At 39.0% G+C, this 24,998-nt stretch overlaps 1 protein-coding gene across 3 annotated transcripts in view; it reads right to left on the reverse strand.

Moving 5' to 3' along the window:
- The window catches only part of LOC123500131 (YY1-associated factor 2-like), a 292,440-nt gene that overhangs the window by 164,225 nt on the left and 103,217 nt on the right, over positions 1–24,998 (reverse strand). Inside the window, exon 1 of one of the 3 annotated variants that reach the window (XM_045248797.1) lies at positions 15,308–15,475. The exons of the other annotated variants lie outside the window; for them this stretch is intronic. Coding sequence (XP_045104732.1) covers positions 15,308–15,390 — 83 coding nt within the window. The 5' untranslated portion in view covers positions 15,391–15,475. Of the gene's footprint in view, positions 1–15,307; positions 15,476–24,998 lie in introns of those variants that run through there. 3 annotated transcript variants of the gene reach the window in all.

A 24,998-nucleotide genomic window follows, 5' to 3' on the forward strand; every position in this document is an offset into this window, starting at 1 on the left:
AACATGCAACTGTAGTACGCAGTATGCACATATGGCCTCTTTGACCGCGTCTGAACGTGAAACATACGCGTATACGGCTCTCATCTCATGCACCCCACCCACAGCTAATCTCGCACACTGCCAGACGTATGATTCCTCTTTTCATTGGTTGCTGCATCCGAATTATTAAGTTATAGATTTGACACTGCCAAAACTTGATTACTATCTCCTATTGTACCCAAATTTGAGTGAGGGAAAGGAGTAACAGGAGTTTATTGTCGACGCAGTACCGGTACTGTAAATGAGTAAAAAAAAAAAATCTGTTCCGCCTCCGCCTCCGCCTCCGCCTCCGCGGAGGTGTAGGCAACAACCTCCGCCTCCGCCTCCGCCTCCGCAAAAAACTATTCCATAACCTCCGCAACTACATCCGCATCCGCATTTTTTGAGAAACTGACCTCCGCCTCCGCCTCCGCCGAGCCACGAAATTTGACCTCCGATACATCACTAATATATATATATATATATATATATATATATATATATATATATATATATAGAGACTCAATACTCGAACTTAATTCGTTCCAAATGGCCGTTCGAGTATCAAAAAGTTAAACTATTGATACCTATAAATCAGATAATTCTTTCAAGCCATTGCCAAACTCAAGTTTTGAAAAAAAGCAGCGGTTAAATTTCGCAGTCGCCGCTAGCAATGGCGCACAGAAGCAGGGTTAGCCTGTCTTTCATGGGCTTGTGTCCTGGCAAACACTTCTCTTCCTTTGTTATATAGATCATGTTTGGTAGTTGTTTTTTTTCCAAAACAGGCCAGTTTTATCACAATTAAGGGGACCATCCGGTTAGGTTTTAAAAAAATTGAAAATAAAGAGGTACGTGGGTAATATTTTTTTGACTGATAGATGACTATTACACGATATTAGTTTAGTAGTTACATGAAAATCGAAGAATAAATAACTACATGAAAAATAAAAAATTCAATTTCTTTGAAAAGAACATTATTTCCTATAAACTTTGTCACCGGAGGGCAGATTTCAACTCTCTGCCAGTACATATATGAAGTATGTGATGTAACATAACTTTCCATCTCAGAGAATTTTGATTTTTTTATTTTGATGGCCATTATGAATTTTTTTTATTTATTCTTTTTTCTTTTTTACATAAAATTACATTGCGGCACAGAAAATAAATTTTTTCAAATTTTATTAGATGGAAATGTAGCAGCTTCATTGAGCTTCAAAATGATACCTCAAAATTGAAAATCCGTTGAGAAATGTGGGAGAAGCTTCATACGATTTGAATGATAAAATAAAAAAGTGGAAACTGAGAAAAAGGCAAAAAAGAAAAAAAACAACAGATGTCATTTTCGTCTTCTATGACCCTGTACATTTATTTGGGTTGGATATTTCGTGCTCATACACCACTATGTGCATCATATATGATTTTTAGGGATGTTTAGAATATTCTGTAAGATTCATATGGCACCTGGCCATAGGTATTAGTCACTCGAAGGCGAGGATGTCTCCCATCCGTGCATGGTCGGCACAACTCGTAATTTTCCCTTGCACCGTTTGTTTAGACATTGTAAGGCAAAAAAAAAAAAAAAAAAAAGGATTGTGGCTTGCAAGGCGTGAAACAACGGACAAGATACTCAGTACATCCTCCTCCCATCGCAGTCACAAGGACACTAAAATGGAAGGGGAGAGGGTGTGTTCCTGTGTACGCCATAGTACTAAGTTGCCAGTGCCCACCTTTCCTTACCAAAGAAACCACTTTCATGGCTTTTTCCGTGCTTATTATCATCATTTATGGTGCAGATAGTGGGAGGGGGGGAAGCCCCAGGCTGCGGTGGGCGTGGTAGGGGCCCTTTAAAGTTTAAATACCACACGTATTTTGACATATTTTCCCAAAAATACTCCAACACTATGTTGCCATATGTTCGGGGATGCTCTGGTGGTGTTTTGGGGATTTTTGACATTTTCAGATTTTTTGGAACCATGGCCACCAGACGGTCCCCTTAAAGATCTGCTGTAGGGTTAAGCACTCCTTATCCACAAATTTCTTAAATTCAGGCACAAATTACTCAGCGGTAACTCTGTCAGCACTTGCGGGCTCGCCGTGCGTCACAACAGAATGAATTCCAGTTCTTCTCTTGAAATTCACAAACCACCCTTTTCTTGCTTTTAAAATCATCATTGGAGTCCAATGTAGTATGAGAAATATGATCACGATGCAGCAGCCTAGCCTTTGCACAAATTATGCCCTCTGACAAAGAATTACCAACCATCTGCCTTTGGTTTATCCAATCAACAATTTTTTTTCTTCCACTGCCGCAGGTCATTTAAATTGCCTTTTCACACCAATCACCACATCAGCTCTTTTAATGAGCTGTCTTCTTCAGTATTGTGGCTACTGTACATTTAGCCAAACTGTATTCAGCTGCAAGATTGATTATTCTTCCTTTTTTCTCGTATTTATCAATAATCTCCTTTTTTCTTTCAATGGTTGTCACTACATTCTTTCTTGTAGGCTTATTCTCACCACTAACAAGCCTCTTTGGTGCCATTGTACGCTTCTAAATGCGGGAAAAAAAAAAAATCCAGAGAGAAAGCGCAGGACATTGTTATTCTTACGACTGCGAAGAATCAACTGGCTGTGATGGACTGGTGGGGCACGTGGGGGGGGCGGGGGGTTAGAAAGGATGAAAGAGCAGGACAATATTATTTTTACGACAGCGAAGGATCAACTGGCTGCGGTGGACCAGTGAGGCGCGTGGGGTGGTGGAAAGGATGAAAGCGCAGGACAATGTTATTCTTACGATAGCGAAGGATCAACTAGCTGCAGTGGACCGGTGGGGCGTATGGGGCAGCAAGAAGGATGAGGCCTTTTTGTTTACAGCCACGTGGACAAACATTCGACTAATAGGTATTTTTTCGAGTATTAAGTCGAACTTTTGCGTTCAACTATTGAAAAGTTCGACTATTTACCATATTTTACGACTTACAAGACGCACTTTTTTCCTAAAAAATACCTTGAAAAATACTAGTGCATCTTCCAAGACGAATGTTGTGTTGTAAGGCAACACCCAGCCTCAAGTGACCTTGGACACTTGACCGATAGCGACCTGGATTTGAATGTTGAGTCATTACATTATGATGTTAGCTTAAGTAATATTTAATTCAGCCTTTTATATTATGTAAACTCAGTACTTAGCTGTTACAAGTATTTCCAATACCACAATCCTTCCTGGAGCCTACTCAGCATGTGGAGAAAATAGGCCACTCTGTCATCTCATAAGAAAGTATATGAACGTGCACACATGCCAGGTGCCTTTATACTTTTATTAATAGAACGTCCAAATGGCTTACTCGTTCAAGCAAGAGTCAAAACTCCACTTGTGAAGCCTATGAAGCACGATTGCAAAATAAAATAAATATGAACTGCAGCACTGACGCGTTCAGTTTCGGTGATCGGACAAGTGATTCCGTAATGTAAACAATACGTCCAATACAAGCCGTCGCCCGCCACTAAAACAAGAAGAGATGGACTGCTTCACTGTGTATACGTATTTACGTATGGTGTTTTTATTTACATAGTTTTAAATTTGTGGTGAATCCTCCAGCAAATTTGTAATGAGTGGTGAAACAATAGTGTCTTGCAGACTCCCTGCTTCTTATGTTTTTGTGTTCAATGGTTGGGTATATGGTGAATGTGTTCTTGTATGAGAAGGATTTTTTTTTTTCTTAGAAATTTCTTTCAAATATTAGGGTGCATCTTCAAAGATGCAGTGTCTTGCAAGCCGTAAAATACGGTAGACGTTCGAGTATTGAGTCTTCACTGTGTGTGTGTGTGTGTGTGTATATATATATATATATATATATATATATATATATATATATATATATATATATATATATATATATATATATATATATATACTCAGCATGTGGAGAAAATAGGCCACTCTGTCATCTCATAAGAAAGTATACGAACGCACACACATGCCAGGTGCCTTTATACTTTTATTAATAGAACATCCAAATGGCTTACTCGTTCAAGCAAGAGTCAAAACTCCACTTGTGAAGCCTATGAAGCACGATTGCAAAATAAAATAAATATGAACTGCAGCACTGACGCGTTCAGTTTCGGTGATCGGACAAGTGATTCCGTAATGTAAACAATACGTCCAATACATGCCGTCGCTCGCCACTAAAACAAGAAGAGATGGACTGCTTCACTGTGTATACGTATTTACGTATGGTGTTTTTATTTACATAGTTTTAAATTTGTGGTGAATGCTCCAGCAAATTTGTAATGAGTGGTGAAACAACAGTGTCTTGCAGACTCCCTGTTTCTTATGTTTTTGTGTTCAATGGTTGGGTATATGGTGAATGTGTTCTTGTATGAGAAGGATTTTTTTTTTTCTTAGAAATTTCTTTCAAATATTAGGGTGCATCTTCCAAGATGCAGTGTCTTGCAAGCCGTAAAATACGGTAGACGTTCGAGTATTGAGTCTCCACTGTGTGTGTGTGTGCGTGTGTGTGTGTGTGTGTGTGTGTGTATATATATATTTATATATATATATATATATATATATATATATATATATATATATATATATATACAGTAAGGTCCCGGGTTACGTCGGTCTCGAGTTACGTCAAACTCGCACTTACATCAGTCCATTATAAGGCAATTTAAGATTTAAAAAATTGAAAATTTATAAATCGTAAAGCGCGGGGTTTATTGTTATTGTTGGCCGCCAGGCGTCACTAGTGGTTATCCACCACACCACCCACCTCATGCTTGAATAAAATAACACTCTACATACCTCAGTTCCACCACACCGTCGCCCCTGGCAAGAGTGTTCCTACATCTGCATTTGCTGACTATCTTAGTATCTTGCTCAATGGCACCAAAAAGAAAACTCCTGAGTGATAGCAGTGATGCTAAGAAAAGGAAGGGAGGCAGCGGCTGTGTGTAAGGGAGTGAAGAAGGAAATGGGAAGCCCGTTACCATGACAACGGGGAGGTTGACGACCTTGAGGACTCACGCACCTATCACAACAATAACAACTCCGGAGCCTTCGCCTGGGCCACACGACACTCGCAGCTGACTTGCACCGTCTGCGCTTGTCTGCTGATCCCTATTGCCCTTTCCTATTGCACTTCCTGTCCCGCTGCCCACGCTTCTACTCCCACCGCACTGCACTACGTTCCCAGCTGTCCGCCCTGGGCGTCACAACATTCGACCTGCCCAGGGTACCCTCCTGGCGGCCTCAGGCGTCCACCCCTCTGGCAACGTGCATTCCTTCGCATTCGCGGCCCTAATCAACAACAAAAACAAGCTTGTGTTTCATATTCCTACATACTTGTAAATAATATAACAATATAACCTTTTACTTATATAACGCTTCTACTCCTACCGCACTCCACAAAGCTCCCAGCTGTCCGCCCTGGGCGTCACAACATTTGACCTGCCCACCGTCCTGGCGGCCTCAGGCCGCCCCTCTCGGCAACCTGCAGTCTTTCGTGTTCGCGGCCCTAATCAATATATTCTTACATAGTTGTAAATAGTATACCAATATAACAATATAACCTTTTACTTACCTGAATAACCATAAAAAATTATTGGTTAAAAACTCGATAATATGCTTTGAAAGTACAAAAACTCGACTTACGTCATGTTTCAGGAATGTAACTCTGACGTAACTCGGGACCTTACTGTATATATATATATATATATATATATATATATATATATATATATATATATATATATATATATATATATATATACACACACACACACACACACTTGGCGAATCTCAGCTTGGCAAAATTCACTTTTGGTGGCAGGGTGGCCATGGACCAACGAGTGCATGCTTGGCGATTTGAATTCAAACTTGGCGGTCCCCTGATGACCGCATGGTGAACCACGCGTCTCTCCGGTGACGTCAGACCTCTCTCTAAACCTATCAAAATGCAGTGCGAGAGTCCCCTTCAGCCATTTTGTTTCTGCTAGCGTGGGAACGAATTCTGGCAATTTACTGCCAACATGGCCTCTACCAGCACAACAGGTGGTACAGGTGGATGTAAGCACAATGGTGATGGCAGCAAGGATGAAAGTGGACAAGGGAAACTGGTGGAAAAACAGGAGTTACAGCCTTTATATCATGTCTTATTAGCTTTGTTTATTGTATATTGGTCTGTTTTGTACATGTGTTCTAATATGTGAAGGCCAAAGATTTTATTTCAGCTTGAAAGATGGTATTTTAGGTGTCAATAGAGGGACTTTGGCAATGGCCAAAGACTGATTGAGACATTTTTTAGGAAATTTATATGGCATAAAGAACTCGTGTTTGGCAAAATTCGCATTTGGTGGTAGTTTCTCCAGACTAATTCATTTGCCAAGTGCGGGGCCTTACTGTATATATTAAGTGTATAAATGGGCAAGAGATACTCTCTTAAACATGTTTCATTAAAAGTGATATTTAACTCAGCGTTATCTATTTTCTTTAACACCTTTGCACCAGATGTTAAAAAAGCCCGCCTGTATGATATAAGGGTGCTAGTGCCGCGCGCTCGAGCGCAGGAAACTCGTGCAAGCTTGTCATACTTGTCGTCTTTGTGTATTATGCTGTATTTTTTAGTTACTATATCGCCTTCGAAGAGGAAAGTGGACGCTTCTCTCTTCGGAGAAAATGAGAGAGAGAGAGAGAGAGAGAGAGAGAGAGAGAGAGAGAGAGAGAGAGAGAGAGAGAGAGAGAGAGAGACATTTGCTAATATTTTTGACACAAGCAGGACGCATGTAGCTTATCTTTCGAGAGGAAGAGGGGAGGAGGAAGAGAGAGAGAGAGAGAGAGAGAGAGAGAGAGAGAGAGAGAGAGAGAGAGAGAGAGAGAGAGAGAGAGAGAGAGAGAAAGAGAGAGAGCGAGAGATGGGAACAGTCTATGCCATTGGGTAATTTTAGACACAAGGCGGGACGCATGTAGCTTATCTTTAGTGATTGGTGGAGACAAGGATGATGGGAGGAGCACTAGGATTTTAAGGACAGCATACGACGTGTGTAGTTGGTATCCAACACATTATACGGGACAACTGAACTGAAGAAAGTTCAGAAAAGAAATATGACGCCTACGTAGGCGTCACCGTATATGCTACTGGGGCTTCATGATGCCTACATAGGCGTCTATGTATTGAAGGGGTTAATAAGCTCTCTTTCTGTCTAAGAAGTGTCTTATTCTCTTAAGTGAGTATGTTGATGATATTACCGTAGGATATCATCTTCACCAGATCGCGATTTCAGGTCCCACACGAGGCAAAAGGAATCCAGAGCAGCTGAGGGTTGGCAAGATGTATACTCACTTTTTAAGTAAATTACATGAGGGTCAGTTAGTTAACATTCCTTGTAAAACAATAAAATCACAAAGCAATGATCCTAAGTAGATGATAGACAGATTAAAGTGATGCATAGGACAGAAGAGGAATATATATATATATATATATATATATATATATATATATATATATATATATATATATATATATATATATACAGGCAAACCCCGTTTAAGGAAGGGGCTACGTTCCTAAAAACACTTCGTTAAGTGAAACTTCGTTAAGCGAACCAATTATAACAAGTTTAACCCCTGACTTGAACTTCCACTGAGAGTAAGCAAAGCGAGAGTGCATCATAGTACGGTGAAAGGTTTAATGAAATTAAAAATTATGAAGTTTAACATTTAGGCAGTTAAATTTAATTTAAGTCATTATAATGTACACTAATGTATGTATGTACGTAGGTTTATAATGTTGATGATCTTAAATTTACGAAGGGAGGGAGAGTGAATGAGGAAAGACACTAACTGGCAACCTGTGGAATGTAAGCAAAGGACACATCATTGTACCGCATACAAAACTTATGTACCACATTTCCACAAGGCTTTCCATTTTATCCATTGTAGAGTCACGAATTCAGGTGGTTCTTTTAGCTTGCAAGAAAGATACAGTCTCACCAGCCATCTTAACCCTCTCACTACGGTGACGCCTATGTGGGCGTCATGAAACCCCAGTAGCAAATACGGTGAGGCCTCCGTAGACGTCATTTTTTTTCTGAGCTTTCTTCAGTTCAGTTGTCCCGTATAGTGTGTTGGATACCAACTACACACGCAGTATGCTGTCCTTGAAATCCTAGTGCTCCTCCTACCATCCTTGTCTCCACCAATCACAAAAGATAAGCTACATGTGTCCTGCCTTATGTCTAAAATTACCCAATGGCATACACTGTTCCCATCTCTCTCTCTCTCTCTCTCTCTCTCTATCGAAAGATAAGCTATACATGCGTCCCGCTTGTGTCTAAAATATTAGCAAATCTCTCTCTCTCTCTCTCTCTCTCTCTCTCTCTCTCTCTCTCTCTCTCTCTCTCTCCCCCTTTCCTCCCTCCCTCTCTTCCTCTCGAAAGATAAGCTACATGCTTGTGTCTAATATTAGCAAATGTCACTCTCTCTCTCTCTTTCTCCGAAGAGAGAAGCGTCCACTTTCCTCTTCGAAGGCGACATAGTGACTAAAAAATAGCAGCATAATACACAAAAACGACAAGTATGACAAGCTTGCACAAGTTTCCCGCGCTCGGGCGCGCGGCACTACCACCCGTATATCATACAGGTGGGCTTTTTTAACATCCGGCGCGAAATGGTTAATAGTCTGCTGACTTGAAAATAGTAGAGACAGTAGATGAAGTCAAGATGGTGGCCAACAATGCTATAGTTTTCTCGCCTCTCTAGTGTCTGTGAATAATATCCAGCTTCACTTCGAGAGTAAGAGACTTCCTGGTCTTCTTATGAATGCTAGGCCACATGGTAAGGAGTTTTGGTGGTAAGTTAAGCGAGTGAAGACGAACTGTTGCTGACGCTGTTATGGAAGTGAGTGGTGCGTGTTGTCCACGAGAGACTTGATCTTGATTTTGATCTTGATTCTACAGGTGTTCCAGGATTTCTCCTGAGGCAGGCCTTAGTATTTGAGGCTGCTAGTGTATTCAAAAGCTTGTCGACTTGCGTGATACGGCGGGGCTTTCAAACTTGGAAAAAATTACCAGGATAAAACTTCATTAAAGCGAGTTTGGTATTCGTTAAACGAGCAGATGGTAGTAAAATGAAACCTTCGTTGTAGCGAAATTTCGTTGTGTGAACCTTCGTTAAATGGAGGTTGCCTGTATATATATTATATATATATATATATATATATATATATATATATATATATATATATATATATATATATATATATATATACAGTAATTAACGAACTGGATAAAGGGTGTCAAAGCTGTTTGTAGAGCAGAAATTCGTTAAGCAGACGTAATATTCCCATAAGAAATAATGGAAATAGGGGGGGATGCATTCTGGGCTGGTCCCCAACATACCACATGGATTAAAAAAATATATATATATATATATATATATATATATATATATATATATACACACACACAGTAAAGTCCCGGGTTACATCGGTCTCGAGTTACGTCAAACTCGTAGTTACGTCAGTCCACTATAAGGCAATTTAATATTAAAAAAATTGAAAATTTATAAATCGTAAAGCGCGGGATTTATTGTTATTGTTGGCCGCCAGGCGTCACTAGTGGTTACCCGTCACACCGCCCGCCTCACGCTTGAATACAATAACACCCTGCCTCAGTTCCACCACACCGTCGCCCCTGGCAAGTGTTATCCTACTTCTACGTTTACTGACTCAAGTTCTTAGTATCTTGCTCAATGGCACCAAAGAGAAAACTCCTTAGTGACAGCAGTGATGTAAATTACTAATGAAATACCGCGATATTTCATTAGTAATTCACTAGCACTCACTGCCACAGAGTCCAGGTTATCCTCATGGCATGAGTGTATATGAAGTCCTTCATTATCCAGTAAATTCAGTTACGGTGTTTAGTAACTACCACCCTCGATTCTATTTAAGGTAAAAATAATTCATAGATATGGTATCCGCTTGTGTTTTGTTTATATCGTACCTTAGCGCCACCATAACAATCAGTCTATTCCTGCATTTCCCACTGAACACAAGTGAAATCCTTATGGCATGTTTTTCTTTTTTGGATATCATGAGTAAGGGCAGAAATCCCTACTGTCCCTTAGCCTCAGGACATTATCTGATAGAATACATGGCGAGTGAATGGTAAATAAAAACATTTTCTGTTCATTTCCTTTGTGCAGTACTTTACATTATCATGTATTTTCATATCTCTAGGGGTGACTTTTTAACGTGCTGGAACGCATTCCCTATTATTAGATGTTATAATGGGTTCGGTGTACGGTAATTTTGATTTACGGTAAGGTGTTAAGGAATTCATATGTACCGTATAACGAGGACTTACTGCATGCATATATATATATATATATATATATATATATATATATATATATATATATATATATATATATATATATATATATATATATATATATATATATATATATATATATATATATATATATATATATATATATATATATATATATATATATATATATATATATATATATATATATATATATATATATATATATATATATATATATATATATATATATATATATATATATATATATATATATATATATATATATATATATATATATATATATATATATATATATATATATATATATATATATATATATATATATATATATACAGGCAACCCAGGCAACCCGCTAAAAAACACTTCGTTAAGCGAAACTTCGTTAAGCGAACCGATTATAACAAGTTTAACCCCTGATTTGAACTTCCATTGAAAGTAAGCAAAGTGAGAGTGCATCGTAGTACAGTAAAAGGTTTAATGAAAGTAAAAATTATGAAGTTAAACATTTAGGTAGTTTAATTTAAGTCATTATAATGTACACTAATGTATGTATGTACGTAACTTTATAATGTTGATGATCTTAACTTTATAAAAGGAGGGAGAGTGAAACGGGAAATACACTAACCGGCAACCTATGGAATGTAAACAAAGTGCGCATCATGGTACTGCATACAAAACTTATGTACATTTCCACAAGGCTTTCCATTTTATCCATTGTAGAGTCACGAGTTCTGGTGGTTCTTTTAGCTTGCAAGGAAGATACGGTCTCGCCAGCCTTCTTAATAGAGTCTCTTGACTTGAAAATAGTAGACAGTAGATGGAGTCAAGCCATGGTGGGAAGCAATTTTTTTTTCTGGCCTTTCTCTTGTCTGTGAACAATACCCAGCTTCAATTCGAAAGTAAGACACTTCCTGGTCTTCTTAGGAACGTTAGGCCACATTGCAGGGTGTTTTGGTGGTAAGTTGAACTAAGGAAGATGAGCTGCTGGTGACGCTGTTATGTTTTGACTGGGCAGTGAGTGGTGCGTGTGATCTTGATCTTGATCTTGATGCTACAGGTGACACAGAATTTCTTCTGAGTCAGGCCTTTGTATCGGCAGAGCCTGTGTTGTCCACGAGAGGCTTGATCTTGATCTTTATGCTACAGGTGTCTCAGGATTTCTCCTGAGGCAGGCCTTAGTACCAGCAGCTCATGATGTATTCAAAAGCCTGTCAGCTTGCATGATACAGTGGGGCTTTCAAATTTTGAAAAAAATTACCTGGATAAAATTTCGTTAAAGCGAGTTTGGTGTTCGTTAAACGAGCAGATGGTAGTAAAATGAAACCTTCGTTATAGCGAAATTTCGTTGTGTGAACCTTCGTTAAAAGGGGGTTGCCTGTATATATATATATATATATATATATATATATATATATATATATATATATATATATATATATATATATATATACACACACATGTATAGTAATACGCCGCTTAACAAACGATCGCCTAACGAGGCGAGAAAACTAATAGCATTGCTCACCACCATCTTGACTCCATTTACTGTCTCTACTATTTTCAAGTCAGCAGACTCTATAAAGGCTGGTGAGCCTGTATCTTCCTTGTAAGCTAAAAGAACCACCTGAACTCGTGACTCTACAATGAATAAAATGGAAAGCCTTGTGGAAATGTGGTACATAAGTTTTGTATGACGTGATACAGTGATGCACCCTTTGCTTACATTCCACAGGTTGCCAGTTAAGTGTCTTTCCTGCTCCACTCTCCCTCCCTTCATAAATTTAAGATCATCAACATTATAAAGTTACGTACATGCATACGTACATTAGTGTACATTATAATAACTTAAATTAAACTGCCTAAATGTTTAATTTCATAATTTTTACTTTCATTAAACCTATCACTGTCACCTTATTATGATGCACTCTCGCTTTGTTTACTATCAATGGAAGTTTAAGTCAGTGGTTAAACTTCTTATAATCGGTTCGCTTAACAAAGTTTCGCTTAACAAAGGTTTTTTTTAGAAACGTAACCACTTCATTTAGCGGGGGTTTTCTGCATATATATATACAGTAAGGTCCCGGGCTACGTCGGTCTCAAGTTACATCAAACTCGCACTTACGTCAGTCCACTATAAGGCAATTCAAGATTTAAAAAATTGAAAATTTATAAATCGTAAAGCGCGGGGTTTATTGTTATTGTTGGCCCCCAGGCGTCACTAGTGGTTATCCACCACACCACCCACCTCACGCTTGAATACAATAACACTCTACGTACCTCAGTTCCACCACACCGTCGCCCCTGGTAAGAGTGTTCCTACATCTGCGTTTGCTGACTATCTTAGTATCTTGCTCAATGGCACCAAAAAGAAAACTCCTGAGTGATAGCAGTGATGCTAAGAAAAGGAAAACCATTACGCTACAAGAAAAAGTGGGCATAATTAAAAGACATGAGAAGGGAGGCAGCAGCTGTGTATAAGGGACTGAAGAAGAAAATGGGAAGCCCATTACCATGACAACGGGGAGGTTGACGATCTTGAGGGCTCGCGCACCTATCACAACAATAACAACTCCGGAGCCTTCGTCTGGGCCACACGACACTTGCAGGTCACTTGCACCGTCTGCACCTCTCTGCTGATCCCTACTGCCCTTTCCTATTGCATTTCCTGCTCCGCTGCCCACGCTTCTACTCCCACCACACTGCACTACACTCCCAGCTGTCCACCCTGGACGTCACAACATTCGACCTGCCTACCTTCCTGGCGGCCTCAGGCGTCCACCCCTCTGGCAATATGTAGTCCTTCGCGTTTGCGGCCCTAATCAACAACAAAAACAAGCTTGTGTTTCATATTCCTACATACTTGTAAATAATATAACAATATAACGTTTTACTTATATAATGCTTCTACTCCTACCGCACTCCACAAAGCTCCCAGCTGTCTCGCCCTGGGCGTCACAACATTCGACATACCAACCCTCATGGCGGCCTCAGGCCGCCCCTCTCGGCAACCTGCAGTCCTTTGCATTCGCGGCCCTAATCAATATATTTCTACATAGTTGTAAATAATATACCAATATAACAATATAACCTTTTACTTACCTGAATAACCATAAAAAATGATTGGTTGAAAATTCGATAATATGCTTTGAAAGTACAAAAACTCAAGTTATGTACAAAATCGACTTACGTCATGTTTCAGGAACGTAACTCTGACGTAACTCGGGACCTTACTGTATATATATATATATATATATATATATATATATATATATATATATATATATATATATATATATATATATATATATATATATATATATATATATATATATATATATATATATATATATATATATATATATATATATATATATACTCCGCTTAACAAACAGGATAGCGGGTGTCAAAACTGTTTGTAGAGCAAAAATTCGTTAAGCGGACGTAATTTTCCCATAGAAAATAATGGAAATAGGGGGAATGCGTTCTGGACTGGTCCCCAACATACCACATGGGTTAAAAAAAAAATTATATATATATATTCCTATTAGCTTTTTACAAACCTTGCCCCAAAGAAAGCATTGTTTTGTAATGCATAAAGTGATATCTTACATAGAATACCAAAAAATAAAGCAGAGATGAGATCGCCCACAGACGAGGAGGAGGCTCACAGAGTTCGTTAAGCAGAGTATCACTATATATATATATATATATATATATATATATATATATATATATATATATATATATATATATATATATATACAGTGGTGCCTTGGTATACGAACTTAATGCGTTCAATTTTTTTTTCTTACTCCAAAACGTTCTTACTCCAAAGCATCAAAATACATGTATTCTTATGGAAGAAATTATAATTAATTCCAAACCACCTCCCAAGACCAAAAAAAATTATATTTTCCACCTAATTTCTTACTTTTTTAATACTATTACTACTACTACTATTATGCTATAACTATAAAAGATAGGGAAAAAAAGCAGGAAAGTAAGCAAAATGTAATAAAATGAAAATTCAACTTCTCTTGGTCAGAAACAAGCGTCATCACATCCTCATGTGACTCCATCAAGCCAGCACTGCACACTCTTATATAAGCCAATAAGCTTTTCTTTCGATATACTGCATTCATTATGGAAAATAAATAAGGGAAGGAAGCAAATTATAATATGAAAATTCAACTTCTTCACAGTTAGAAACAAACAAACGTCAACGTTTCCTGGTCAAGACGGCCCCTGACCACAACAGCTTTTCCCAACGGCCCCGTGTTTACCATGACGACCCCATACCCCATTTTAGGTTATTGTCCCCTTATTTCTTTCATTATGTTAACACGTTAACCATGGATGGTAACTCAACGTTCCTGAGATAGTGTTTTATAGTATGGAGCGTTAAAAACCATAACGTATTGGTACACCGGTGTACTGTACCTTGCACATATAGTGCATATACGTAAATATTAAAAGAGTTTAAGAGAACATGCATATCTAGCAGAAAATGTTATATACACATATGCATTTTAAGGTTTTGTTTACCCGTAAGATGATTTTAAAATTTCTGTGAGGCACGCGTTAGTCCATTGTGTTGTTTATGAGGTGACGACGGCTGTTGCTGGCTTGCTGCAGCAGCTGGAGGTGCCACTTGGCTAAATACCAAATGTTTTAATATTATGTTTTGCAATCTTACATTTATGACAGATTGTATCAACAAGTATGCAATTTTCTGATAAACATTACACGATAACATTATTGCGGTGATTAAAAGCACTCACGTACGGTACTACATGGTACAGTACCTATCACTGGATGAGGAAGGATGGGGAAGGATGGGGAGGGATGAAGGAGTGGGGAGCAACTGATTTATTAATACAATCTGTCTTAGAATAAGATGCTCTTTAACAAGTATAATTTAAAACTATCTTACGGGTAAAAAAGAAACTGAGGCCGCCGTGGTCTGTAGTGTGGGGCTGTCGTGGTAAACATGGGGCCGTCAGGGGGGGCCGTCATGGAGGGCCGTCATGGTCAGGGGCCATCTTGACCATAACCCAGCGTCAACACATCCTCCTCAGCTGACTCCATCAAGCCAGTACTACGCACTCTTATCTAAACCAATAACAATTAAAACATTGTCATGCATCATAATAGGTTTCTGAACTGCTTACTTATCCATGGAAATACATGTATATCTTATATCTCACCAAGAAATACATAAAAAATGCTAAAATACAGCATACTGACATAAGTGCTCTCACCATCCTCACACTTGGCACCCTCACACCTACACAAACATATCCTTGTAAAAGCTGATGCATGATTGGTTAAGTGTCCATCATCTTGAAAACAATGGGACAATGACAGGCCTCAATATATGACAGATAGCCTCAAGCATAAACAAACTGTGCGGCATAAAGGAGCGCAGTTTCTGAAAAGCGCCAAGATCATGCCTGAAAGGCTCTAACGAAGAGCCACAATCGTGTCTGACGGGTTATATGGGTTAAAGCTTATAATTCATGAGCTGGATACTCTCTCTTCCCCTCGGATCTTTTAGAATCTTCCATACGTCTGTCTGTATGTCTCGTGACCATGTGTGCTGTTACGCTAGGCAATGATCTTAATAACTAAAAACACTAAATATTATTATCCCAAGCACTACAAAACAACAACCAAACAGCTGCAAACAACACTCCTGAGGCACTGAGGCAGCATGGTGCCCCAGCATGCAGTCAGCTGATTGCACAGTGCTGAGCACAATCTGTTGACCGTGTTTGTTCGCACTCCAAAGCAAAGTTCGTCCTCCAATGCAAAATAAAAAAAAAAACTTTTTATTCGTAATCCAAGTTATTCGTAATCAAAAGCGTTCGTACTCCAAGGTACCACTGTATATAAATATAAATATATATATATATATATATATATATATATATATATATATATATATATATATACAGTATATGCTTCTGTCCTTGCACCTTGCCTGGCCATCTCTTCCAACTTTGTCTATCTACTACTTTTCCTTCCTGCTGGAAGTTTGCCTACATTCAGCCTGTTCCTAAAAAGGGTGACCGCTCCAATCCCTCAAATTACCATCCAATACTTTAATCTCTTGCTTGTCTAAAGTTTTTGAATCTATCCTGAATAGGAAGATTCTCAAACATCTGTCACTTCACAATCTTCTGTCTAATCGCCAGTATGGTTTCCGTCAAGGTCGCTCTACTGGTGATCTTCTGGCTTTCCTTACCGAGTCTTGGTCATCCTCTTTTAGAGATTTCGGTGAAAGTTTTGCTGTGGCGTTAGACATATCAAAAGCTTTTGATAGACTCTGGCATAAAGCTTTCATTTCCTAACTGCCCTCCTACAGCTTCTATCCTTCTCTCTGCAACTTTATATCAAGTTTCCTTTCTGACTGTTCTATTGCTGCTGTGGTAGACAGCCACTGTTGCTCTCCTAAATCTATTAATAGTGGAGTTCCTCAGGGTTCTGTCCTGTCACCAACTCTCTTTCTATTATTCATTAATGACCTTCTTAACCAAACTTCTTGCCCTATCCACTCCTACGCTGATGATACCACCTTACATCTTTCCACATCCTTTCAGAGACGACCAACCCTTCAGGAAGTCAACAGATCACACAGGGACACCATAGAATGTCTGACTTCCGATATTTCAACTGTCTCCCTTTTCCACAATGAATATCCTCCTCAGTCTGTCCTTTGCTCATAATCTTAACTGGAAACTTCACATCTCATCTCTTGCTAAAACAGCTTCTATGAAGTTAGGTGTTCTGAGGCGTCTCCACCAGTTTTTCTCGCCCCTCCAACTGCTTACTCTATATTAAGGCCTTATCTGCCCTTGTATGGAGTACTCTTCACATGTTTGGGGAGGTTCCAGTCACACAGTTTTACTAGATAGGGTGGAATCTAAAGCTTTTCATCTCATCAACTCCTCTCCTCTGACTAACTGTCTTCAGCTTCTTTCTCACCACCGAAATGTTGCATCCCTTTCTATCTTTTATCGCTATTTTCATGCCAACTGATCTTGCTAACTGCATGCCTCCCCTCCTCCTGCAGCCTCTGCACAAGGCTTTCTTCTTCTTCTCATCCCTATTCTGTCCAACTCTCTAATGCAAGAGTTAACCAGTACTCTCAATCATTCATCCCTTTCACTGGTAAACTCTGGAACTCCCTCCCTGCATCTGTATTTCTGACTTCCTACAACTTGTCTTCTTTTAAGAGGGAGGTATCGAGGCATTTGCTGACACTTTCCCACTTTTTAGAGCGCTAGCACTCGAGTGGGTCTTTTTTTTTATATTTCCTTTTTTTTTTTTTTTTTTGTCCTTGGCTGGCCTTCTCCCCTACATAGAAAAAATAATAATAAATAAATAATATATATATATATATATATATATATATATATATATATATATATACAGAAAAAAAAAAATATATATATATATATATATATATATATATATATATATATATATATATATATATATATATATATATATACATATAGTGGTACCTTGAGATGCAAGTTGCCTGAGATACAAATTTTTTGAGGTACGAGCTACAATTTGATCATTACCAGCAAAATTTTGAGATACTAATCATGCTCAGGGATGTTGCCATTGAAGGCGGTGGCTCAGCCCATCGGTATAACCTCAGCTGAGCTAGTATCTACGCGTTTCCTGTGGATCTCATGCACTGTGATTGTTCTTTCATCATTTTCACACTATTTGCTGACTTTTTTTGTCTAAAGGAAGTGCAGTTTATGTTTAATGTTTACGTGTCAATGGTGCATGCATCATTTCCTCCCTCCCTCCTCCTCCTCCTCCACCACTTATCACCATTAACCAAAAACGTCCGTCTCCAAGGTAAGAACACTACATAAACTTCTGTTATTTTATATATTTTTTATGCATTGATAAGTATGCATGTGTACGTAACTGAAAAGGCAAAACAAATTTCTCCTATCTCCCCCTACCTCCTCTACCAACGCTTATCTCGGAGGGGGGAGAACAATGTAAACAAACCTCTTGGCGTCTCTCTCTCTCTCTCTCTCTCTCTCTCTCTCTCTCTCCATGAAGTATTGCATTTGATGGCTCATAAGACACATGGGCTCAAAAGACGCATCCAGTTTCGGAAGACATTGAAATGAAAAAAAAAAAAAAAAAGGTATATGAGCGGATTTAAACTCTGAATATGAAGTGAGGGATTTAATCTGCCATTTGAAGACTCGCATTTAGATCATTATTAAATCCCAGTATTTTGCATTTAAAACTTTAATAATTGTTAGTAGCTTATGTACCAATCTTGTTGTGAGATGTAAACACATACCTGGCATATGGCGTCAGCACTGACTGAGAGACTACAGACCTAATAATCATATTTTTTTTCTTTTACAAGTATGTAAGGTGAGAATGTTAAATGACAGGTGCAATTTTAACTATGTGAAAGTGTGTCTTACCTCAAGGAGTAACACTGTAAAGAATGCAGTGAGTCTTGCCCACGTCAAGATCAAGATCACCAATCATGTATTTTGTTTTGGTTCATGTCATGTATGGAAATTCTTCCTGACTAGTGTCATTCTATGTGAATTATCGATAAATATTACCTATTATATATTATCTTTGAAGAAAGAGTTGTTTTGTGGTGTTGATTTTATAGCCTGTTACAATACATTGATCACCAACCATTGCCTCAGTACTGAACCTTGGCCTCATAGGACACAAGCCCATTTCCTGAGACTTTTTTTGGGGAGAAAAGGTGCGTCTTATGAACCATCAAATACGATATTTTACCAGCTTTTGAAGGTCTACAATTTCATTTCTTTCTTCTTTTGATTAAGGGTAACTTAGTATGAAGTGGGCTAGGTTTTCTTCTAAATGATATAATGAGCAAATTGTGTATCAGTGCAGTGTGTTACAGCCTGCCTGTAACATATTCCACTACCATCACCTCCTCCGCTTGTTACCTCGTTCGCCACTTCTCCACCTCCCCTTCCACGTCACCGTCTCGTGAACCTTCCACGCCACCATCTCATGAACCCTCCACATCACCGTCTCATGAAGCCCTGCTACTGTACCGAAGTTGGATTCACGCGGCCCCATTCGACTCCAGCGGCAGTGTTAAAGCAAGCTCGGCTTTCTGGAAAGTCAGTCGAGGTCCAGGCCTCAACCAGTGAACAAAATGCCTCTTGGACTACTGTGGGATCAACCATCACCCAGCACTTCACCACTGCGGCACCGCATAAGTATCACTTTCCCTCGTCCGTTTTTTCCACATTGCCTCCATATATGATTAGTATTATTGTTAGGTATTAAGTTGGGTTCTTTATTGTTGTATTTATTTCTGTGTTATATGTATATGTGTATGTTAGTTTCATGTTTCATGTTATATCTATGTATATGTTAGTTTCATGTTTCATGTTATATCTGTGTGTGTCAGTTTCATTATTGGGTTATTAAAATAGCTTTTTAAAGTGCCCCCTTTGCATTTCCTCACCAGCTGAACCTGCAGTGTTTTTTTTTTTTATTGTTATTGTTCACCGGCTCCCTGATGCCAATCTTACCCGTTTAACTGGTGAACATAACAAGTGGCAAAAGCAATATAAATAACACAGCTACCTGGCACCTGATATCTCTCTCTCTCTCTCTCTACAAGAAGTCCTGTTTATGTTGCAAATCACTGTCTTGGATTGGCTGTGAGGATGGCCATATGGCAAATTTGCAGCAGGCTATACTCTATAGCAAGACTGCATCAGATGTGAGCCTGCCAGGTATCAGGCACTTGGCAGGGTTGCACTTCCCTGCTAAGATGCCATATTTCGGATGGGGGAATACTTTTCTATAGAGATCATGCCTTAATTTCTATCTCATCAGACATGTGGAACAAAAGTCAGAAGAATTTTGGAAGTAATTTCAGAAACATGCCAATTCATAAAGAAAACAGAGAGAGAAAGACAGAGAGAGAGGGTAAGAAGCTGGAGCTGTGTTAGAGAAAGAAGGCAAACCTGTGATCTATGGAGAGGTAGCAATAGTGTGGAGGTAGTCTATGACTCTGACAATCCCTTACCTTTGTCCCTTCCTTTGTCACCTCAGCAATGTCCTTCAGGCAACCAATACCCATTCAACATGATGACACGAATTTTGCGTCATCGAAGTGCTCCTGATATATCCAATGGCCGATTTCTGCTAAGATGGTGTGTTTTTTTTCCCGGATACTGTATGAGATGAGACCTTTCAGAATATAGGTTGTACATGATGCAATGACTTACTTGACTTTCATCATTATTACAAAGATGTATGATTCACTTACACCAGGATAAGTACTGGTGTGTCCTGCTGGAAATAATTTTACCTCTTCAAAACATCTTCTGTACTGCACAATGTCTAAACAAATGGTGCAAGAGGAAATTACAAGTTGTGCCGACCATGCACGGATGGGAGACACCCTCGCCTTTGAGCAACTAATACGTCATGGCTAGGTGCCATGAGTCTTACAGAGTATTCTAAACATGTCTAAAAAACGTATATATGTACATGGTGGTGTATGAATACAAAATATCCAACCCAAATAAATGTACAGGGTCATAGAGGACGAAAATGACATCTCTGGAATTTTTTGCCTTTCTCAATTTTCACTTTTTTATCATTCAAATAGTATCTTCTCCCACATTTCTCAACCGATTTTCAATTTTGAGGTATCATTTTGAACCTCAATGAAGCTGCTACATTTCCATCTCGTAGAATTTGGAAAAAAACAATTTCTGTGCCGCAATGTAATTTTATACAAAAAAAAAAAATGAAAAAAATAATCATAATGGCCATCAAAATAAAAAATTCAAAATTCTATGAGATGGAAAGTTTTGTTATACCACATACTTCATATATGTACCGGCAAAATTGAGATCTGCGCTCCGGTGACAAAATTTATAGGGTAAAGTTCTTTTCAAAAAATTTATTTTTTAAATTTTTCGTGCAGTTATCTATGATTCGATTTGCTTGTAACTACTAAAGTAACATCGTCTAATAGTCATCTACCAGTGAAAAAAAAAATTATCCACGTACTTTATTTATTTATTTTTTTTTAAGCCCAACCGGACAGTCCCCTTAATACACACTCTCCCTTATTTGGTACTTTATTCTCTCTTAATAATGCAAAAAAAGTATTTTGATAATCTAATCTGTCTCATTCTACACCTAATGTTGATATAAAAGCGTCATTACAGTCAACCCTCGGCTATCGCGACTTCCGCTATCGCGTTTTATTGCTATCACGCACCCAAGAAAAGCTGCTAAAATTTCATTATCGCGACCTCAGATGCCTGCTATCGCGCGCCGAGCCATGACGTCATGGGATATCTGAGCGCTCATTAGCCAAAACCCCCTTCCCGCCAAGATCAATTCGGCTATCGCGTTTTAGGCTATAGCGCGGCTATTTCGGCCCCAATTGGGCGCGATAGCCGAGGGTTAAGTGTATTGTTTAACCCCTTCAATATGGTGATGCCTATGTGGGCGTCATGAAGCCCCAGTAGCAAATACGGTGACGCCTACGTAGGCGTCATATTTCTTTTCTGAGCTTTCTTCAGTTCAGATGTCCCGTATAGTGTGTTGGATACCAACTACACACGCCGTATGCTGTCCTTGAAATCCTAGTGCTCCTCCCACCATCCTTGTCTCCATCAATCACTAAAGATAAGCTACATGCATCCCGCCTTGTGTCTAAAATTACCCAATGGCATAGACTGTTCCCATCTCTCTCTCTCTCTCTCTCTCTCTCTCTCTCTCTCTCTCTCTCTCTCTCTCTCTCTCTCTCCCATCCCTCCCTCCCTCTCCCTCTCCCCTCTCCTCCCGAAGATAAGTTACATGCGTCCCACCTTGTAACATTCGTGAACACACACACACACACACACACACACACACACACACACACACACACACACACACACACACAAATACAAAAACAACAAATTTTCTAATCTCTCTCTCTCTCTCTCTCTCTCTCTCTCTCTCTCTCTCTCTCTCCTTCATTTCCTCTCCTTCCTCCTCCTCCTCTTCCTCTCGAAAGATAAGCTACATGCTTCCCGCTTATGTCTAAAATATTAGCAAATGTCTCTCTCTCTCTCTCTCTCTCTCTCTCTCTCTCTCTCTCTTTTCTCCGAAGAGAGAAGCGCCCACTTTCCTCCTCGGCGATATAGTGACTAAAAATAGCAGCATAATACACAAAGACGACAAGTATGACAAGCTTGCACGAGTTTCCAGCTGGCCAGAGCACTACCACCCGTATATCATACAGGCGGGCTTTTTTAACATCCGGCGCGAAGGGGTTAATATGAATACAATAATAAAATTTTGTCTTGCAGGAATAGTGAACTAAAGATATAGCTTTCCATTTGGTGTAATGGCCAACTCCCATGTAGCCCAGTGGCACCCTTAACAAGCATTTAATGACTGCCTGAAGGACATTGCTGACGTGACAAAGGAGGTGAAACTAAAGTCAATCATTATTCTTTCTGTTGAATATATGTTTCCATAGTCCACCCAAAAAAATCAATTCTCTATTATCTGCCTTGGAGAGACTTATATTTCTCTTCTAGTTAGAGATAATGGCATCTACCTTCTCGTGTACCATTGATGATGATTATCATAACTCTGAGATGGATAGTGAGGATATAGAGGGGATACTCATGATTCAACAGTTGGCAGTTCGAATTATCGCCAATTCGAACTCAGTTAATACCCAATCCTCAAGATTTGACCGACTGACTCGCCAATTCGACATTCATATCTCGAGTGCCACCCACCCGGTCAAATCCGCCACCAGCCCACCAGGCAGAAGTGTAAACCAACGCTACCCTGTGCGTCACATTAGCACTTTTCCGTCAACTTTTTCTGGCAACTTTCTGAAGACTGTCAACTTTTGTCGACGCTGGTCATCACACACAAGCTCGCTTCCGCCACTGTCACGTTTGTCAACTGTAAACGAACATGGCGGCCCCTTCACCCCCAGCAAGCCGTTGCTATTTTTTCGTTGCTATTTTTGGCCTTTAATGCTCCCTGTGAGAAACTCTTCAGACAGCTTTGTCCACTCATAAACAACAGAGCTGCTCATCTTGGCCAGTTGTTCCTTGGAAGTTCTGCCTTGGAATGTCGCAGTCCCAAACAAATGTAAACAAACAACTGAAAAACTTTTCACTGTTAGGCTAGGACAAAAAATATATATATACAAATATATTTTTACATCTACTTAACAAGATTCTATTGATTTGAGATTATAGCATCATTGCAATTAACAAGAAAATTAATTTTATTATAAAAGTGTTAATTAGAAACCATAGGTCTTAATCTGACTAAAACTAGAGGAAAATGGTTTGTTTCATCTGACTCAAGACAGTGGAAAGACACCTCCAGCCCCAGCCCTAAAAAGCACAATTTCCTGCCTTTCAAAGATAAGCTTGAGCTTATAAGAGAGTGTGAGGCAGGTATAGCTTACAGTGTCATTGCAGTGCAAATGGGTGTCCCTAGATGAACAGTATCAACAATTTGGAAGAACAGGGACAAGTACCGCAAGACCATTGCAAGTGTTTTTATTTCAAAAAAATGTACTGTACAGCACCCTAATGTGTTTAATAAAGAAGTTACATATAAATGAAGGCTTTAATAGTACTGATTTAGTTTAAGCTAGTGATCTTTAAAGGTTATAGTGATGTTTTGAGGGTGTCTAGGCTGAAGGTTGGTCCCTATCCCCCCGAATTCTTAAGTATCTTATGGGAAAAATTGTTTCACGATTCGAATAAACGCTGATTCAACCGATGAAACAAGTTTAATTCATTCCATGATGAATCTCGTATCTGAAAAAGCTTTTATCTCAAAACAATTTTCCCATTGAAATGCACAGAAATGCCATTAATTCATGCCAGCCTCCCCAAAAAGAGCAAACCTTTTTTTTTTCTGGTAAGAAAAAGGTACTTATAAATAATAATCATTGCACAGAAACAGAATAAAACATAACAAAAGATAATATAAACAGATAAACTACTCTTATAAAGTATATTTATCTCAGAGGGTGGATTCCACAGGACATTTCTCTACCGCATTCCCAATCTTCACTTGGAACTGTCGATCAGCTAGAGTGTACAAATATAGCCACTCACAGAAGACTGGGTGCTGTAATAATCACTGAAGAGCTTGTTGACGATCCTGAAACATTATTCAATAAATGGAATTTTAAGTAGAGAGAGAGAGAGAGAGAGAGAGAGAGAGAGAGAGAGAGAGAGAGAGAGAGAGAGAGAGAGAGAGAGAGAGAGAGAGAGAGAGAGAGAGAGAGAGAATAGAGGCTGCACTGCCATAGCCATAGAGGTTTGTTTACATTGTTCTCCCCCTTCTATGATAAGCGTTGATGGAGGAGGTGGTCAGCAGAGAGGAGAAATTTGTTTTGCCTTTTCAGTTATATACACATGCATACTTTATCTAATTTACTAATGGTGGTAAATAGTGGAGGAGGAGGAGGAGGGAAGAAAGGATGCAGGCATCATTTACACATAAACATTAACCCCCTTCCTTACTGCAAGACTGTTTTGTGGTATAAGCGTACCACACGCAGAAGTGACCTCATG

Source organism: Portunus trituberculatus, chromosome 50 (genome assembly GCF_017591435.1).
Source record: "Portunus trituberculatus isolate SZX2019 chromosome 50, ASM1759143v1, whole genome shotgun sequence".
Lineage (NCBI taxonomy): Eukaryota > Metazoa > Arthropoda > Malacostraca > Decapoda > Portunidae > Portunus > Portunus trituberculatus.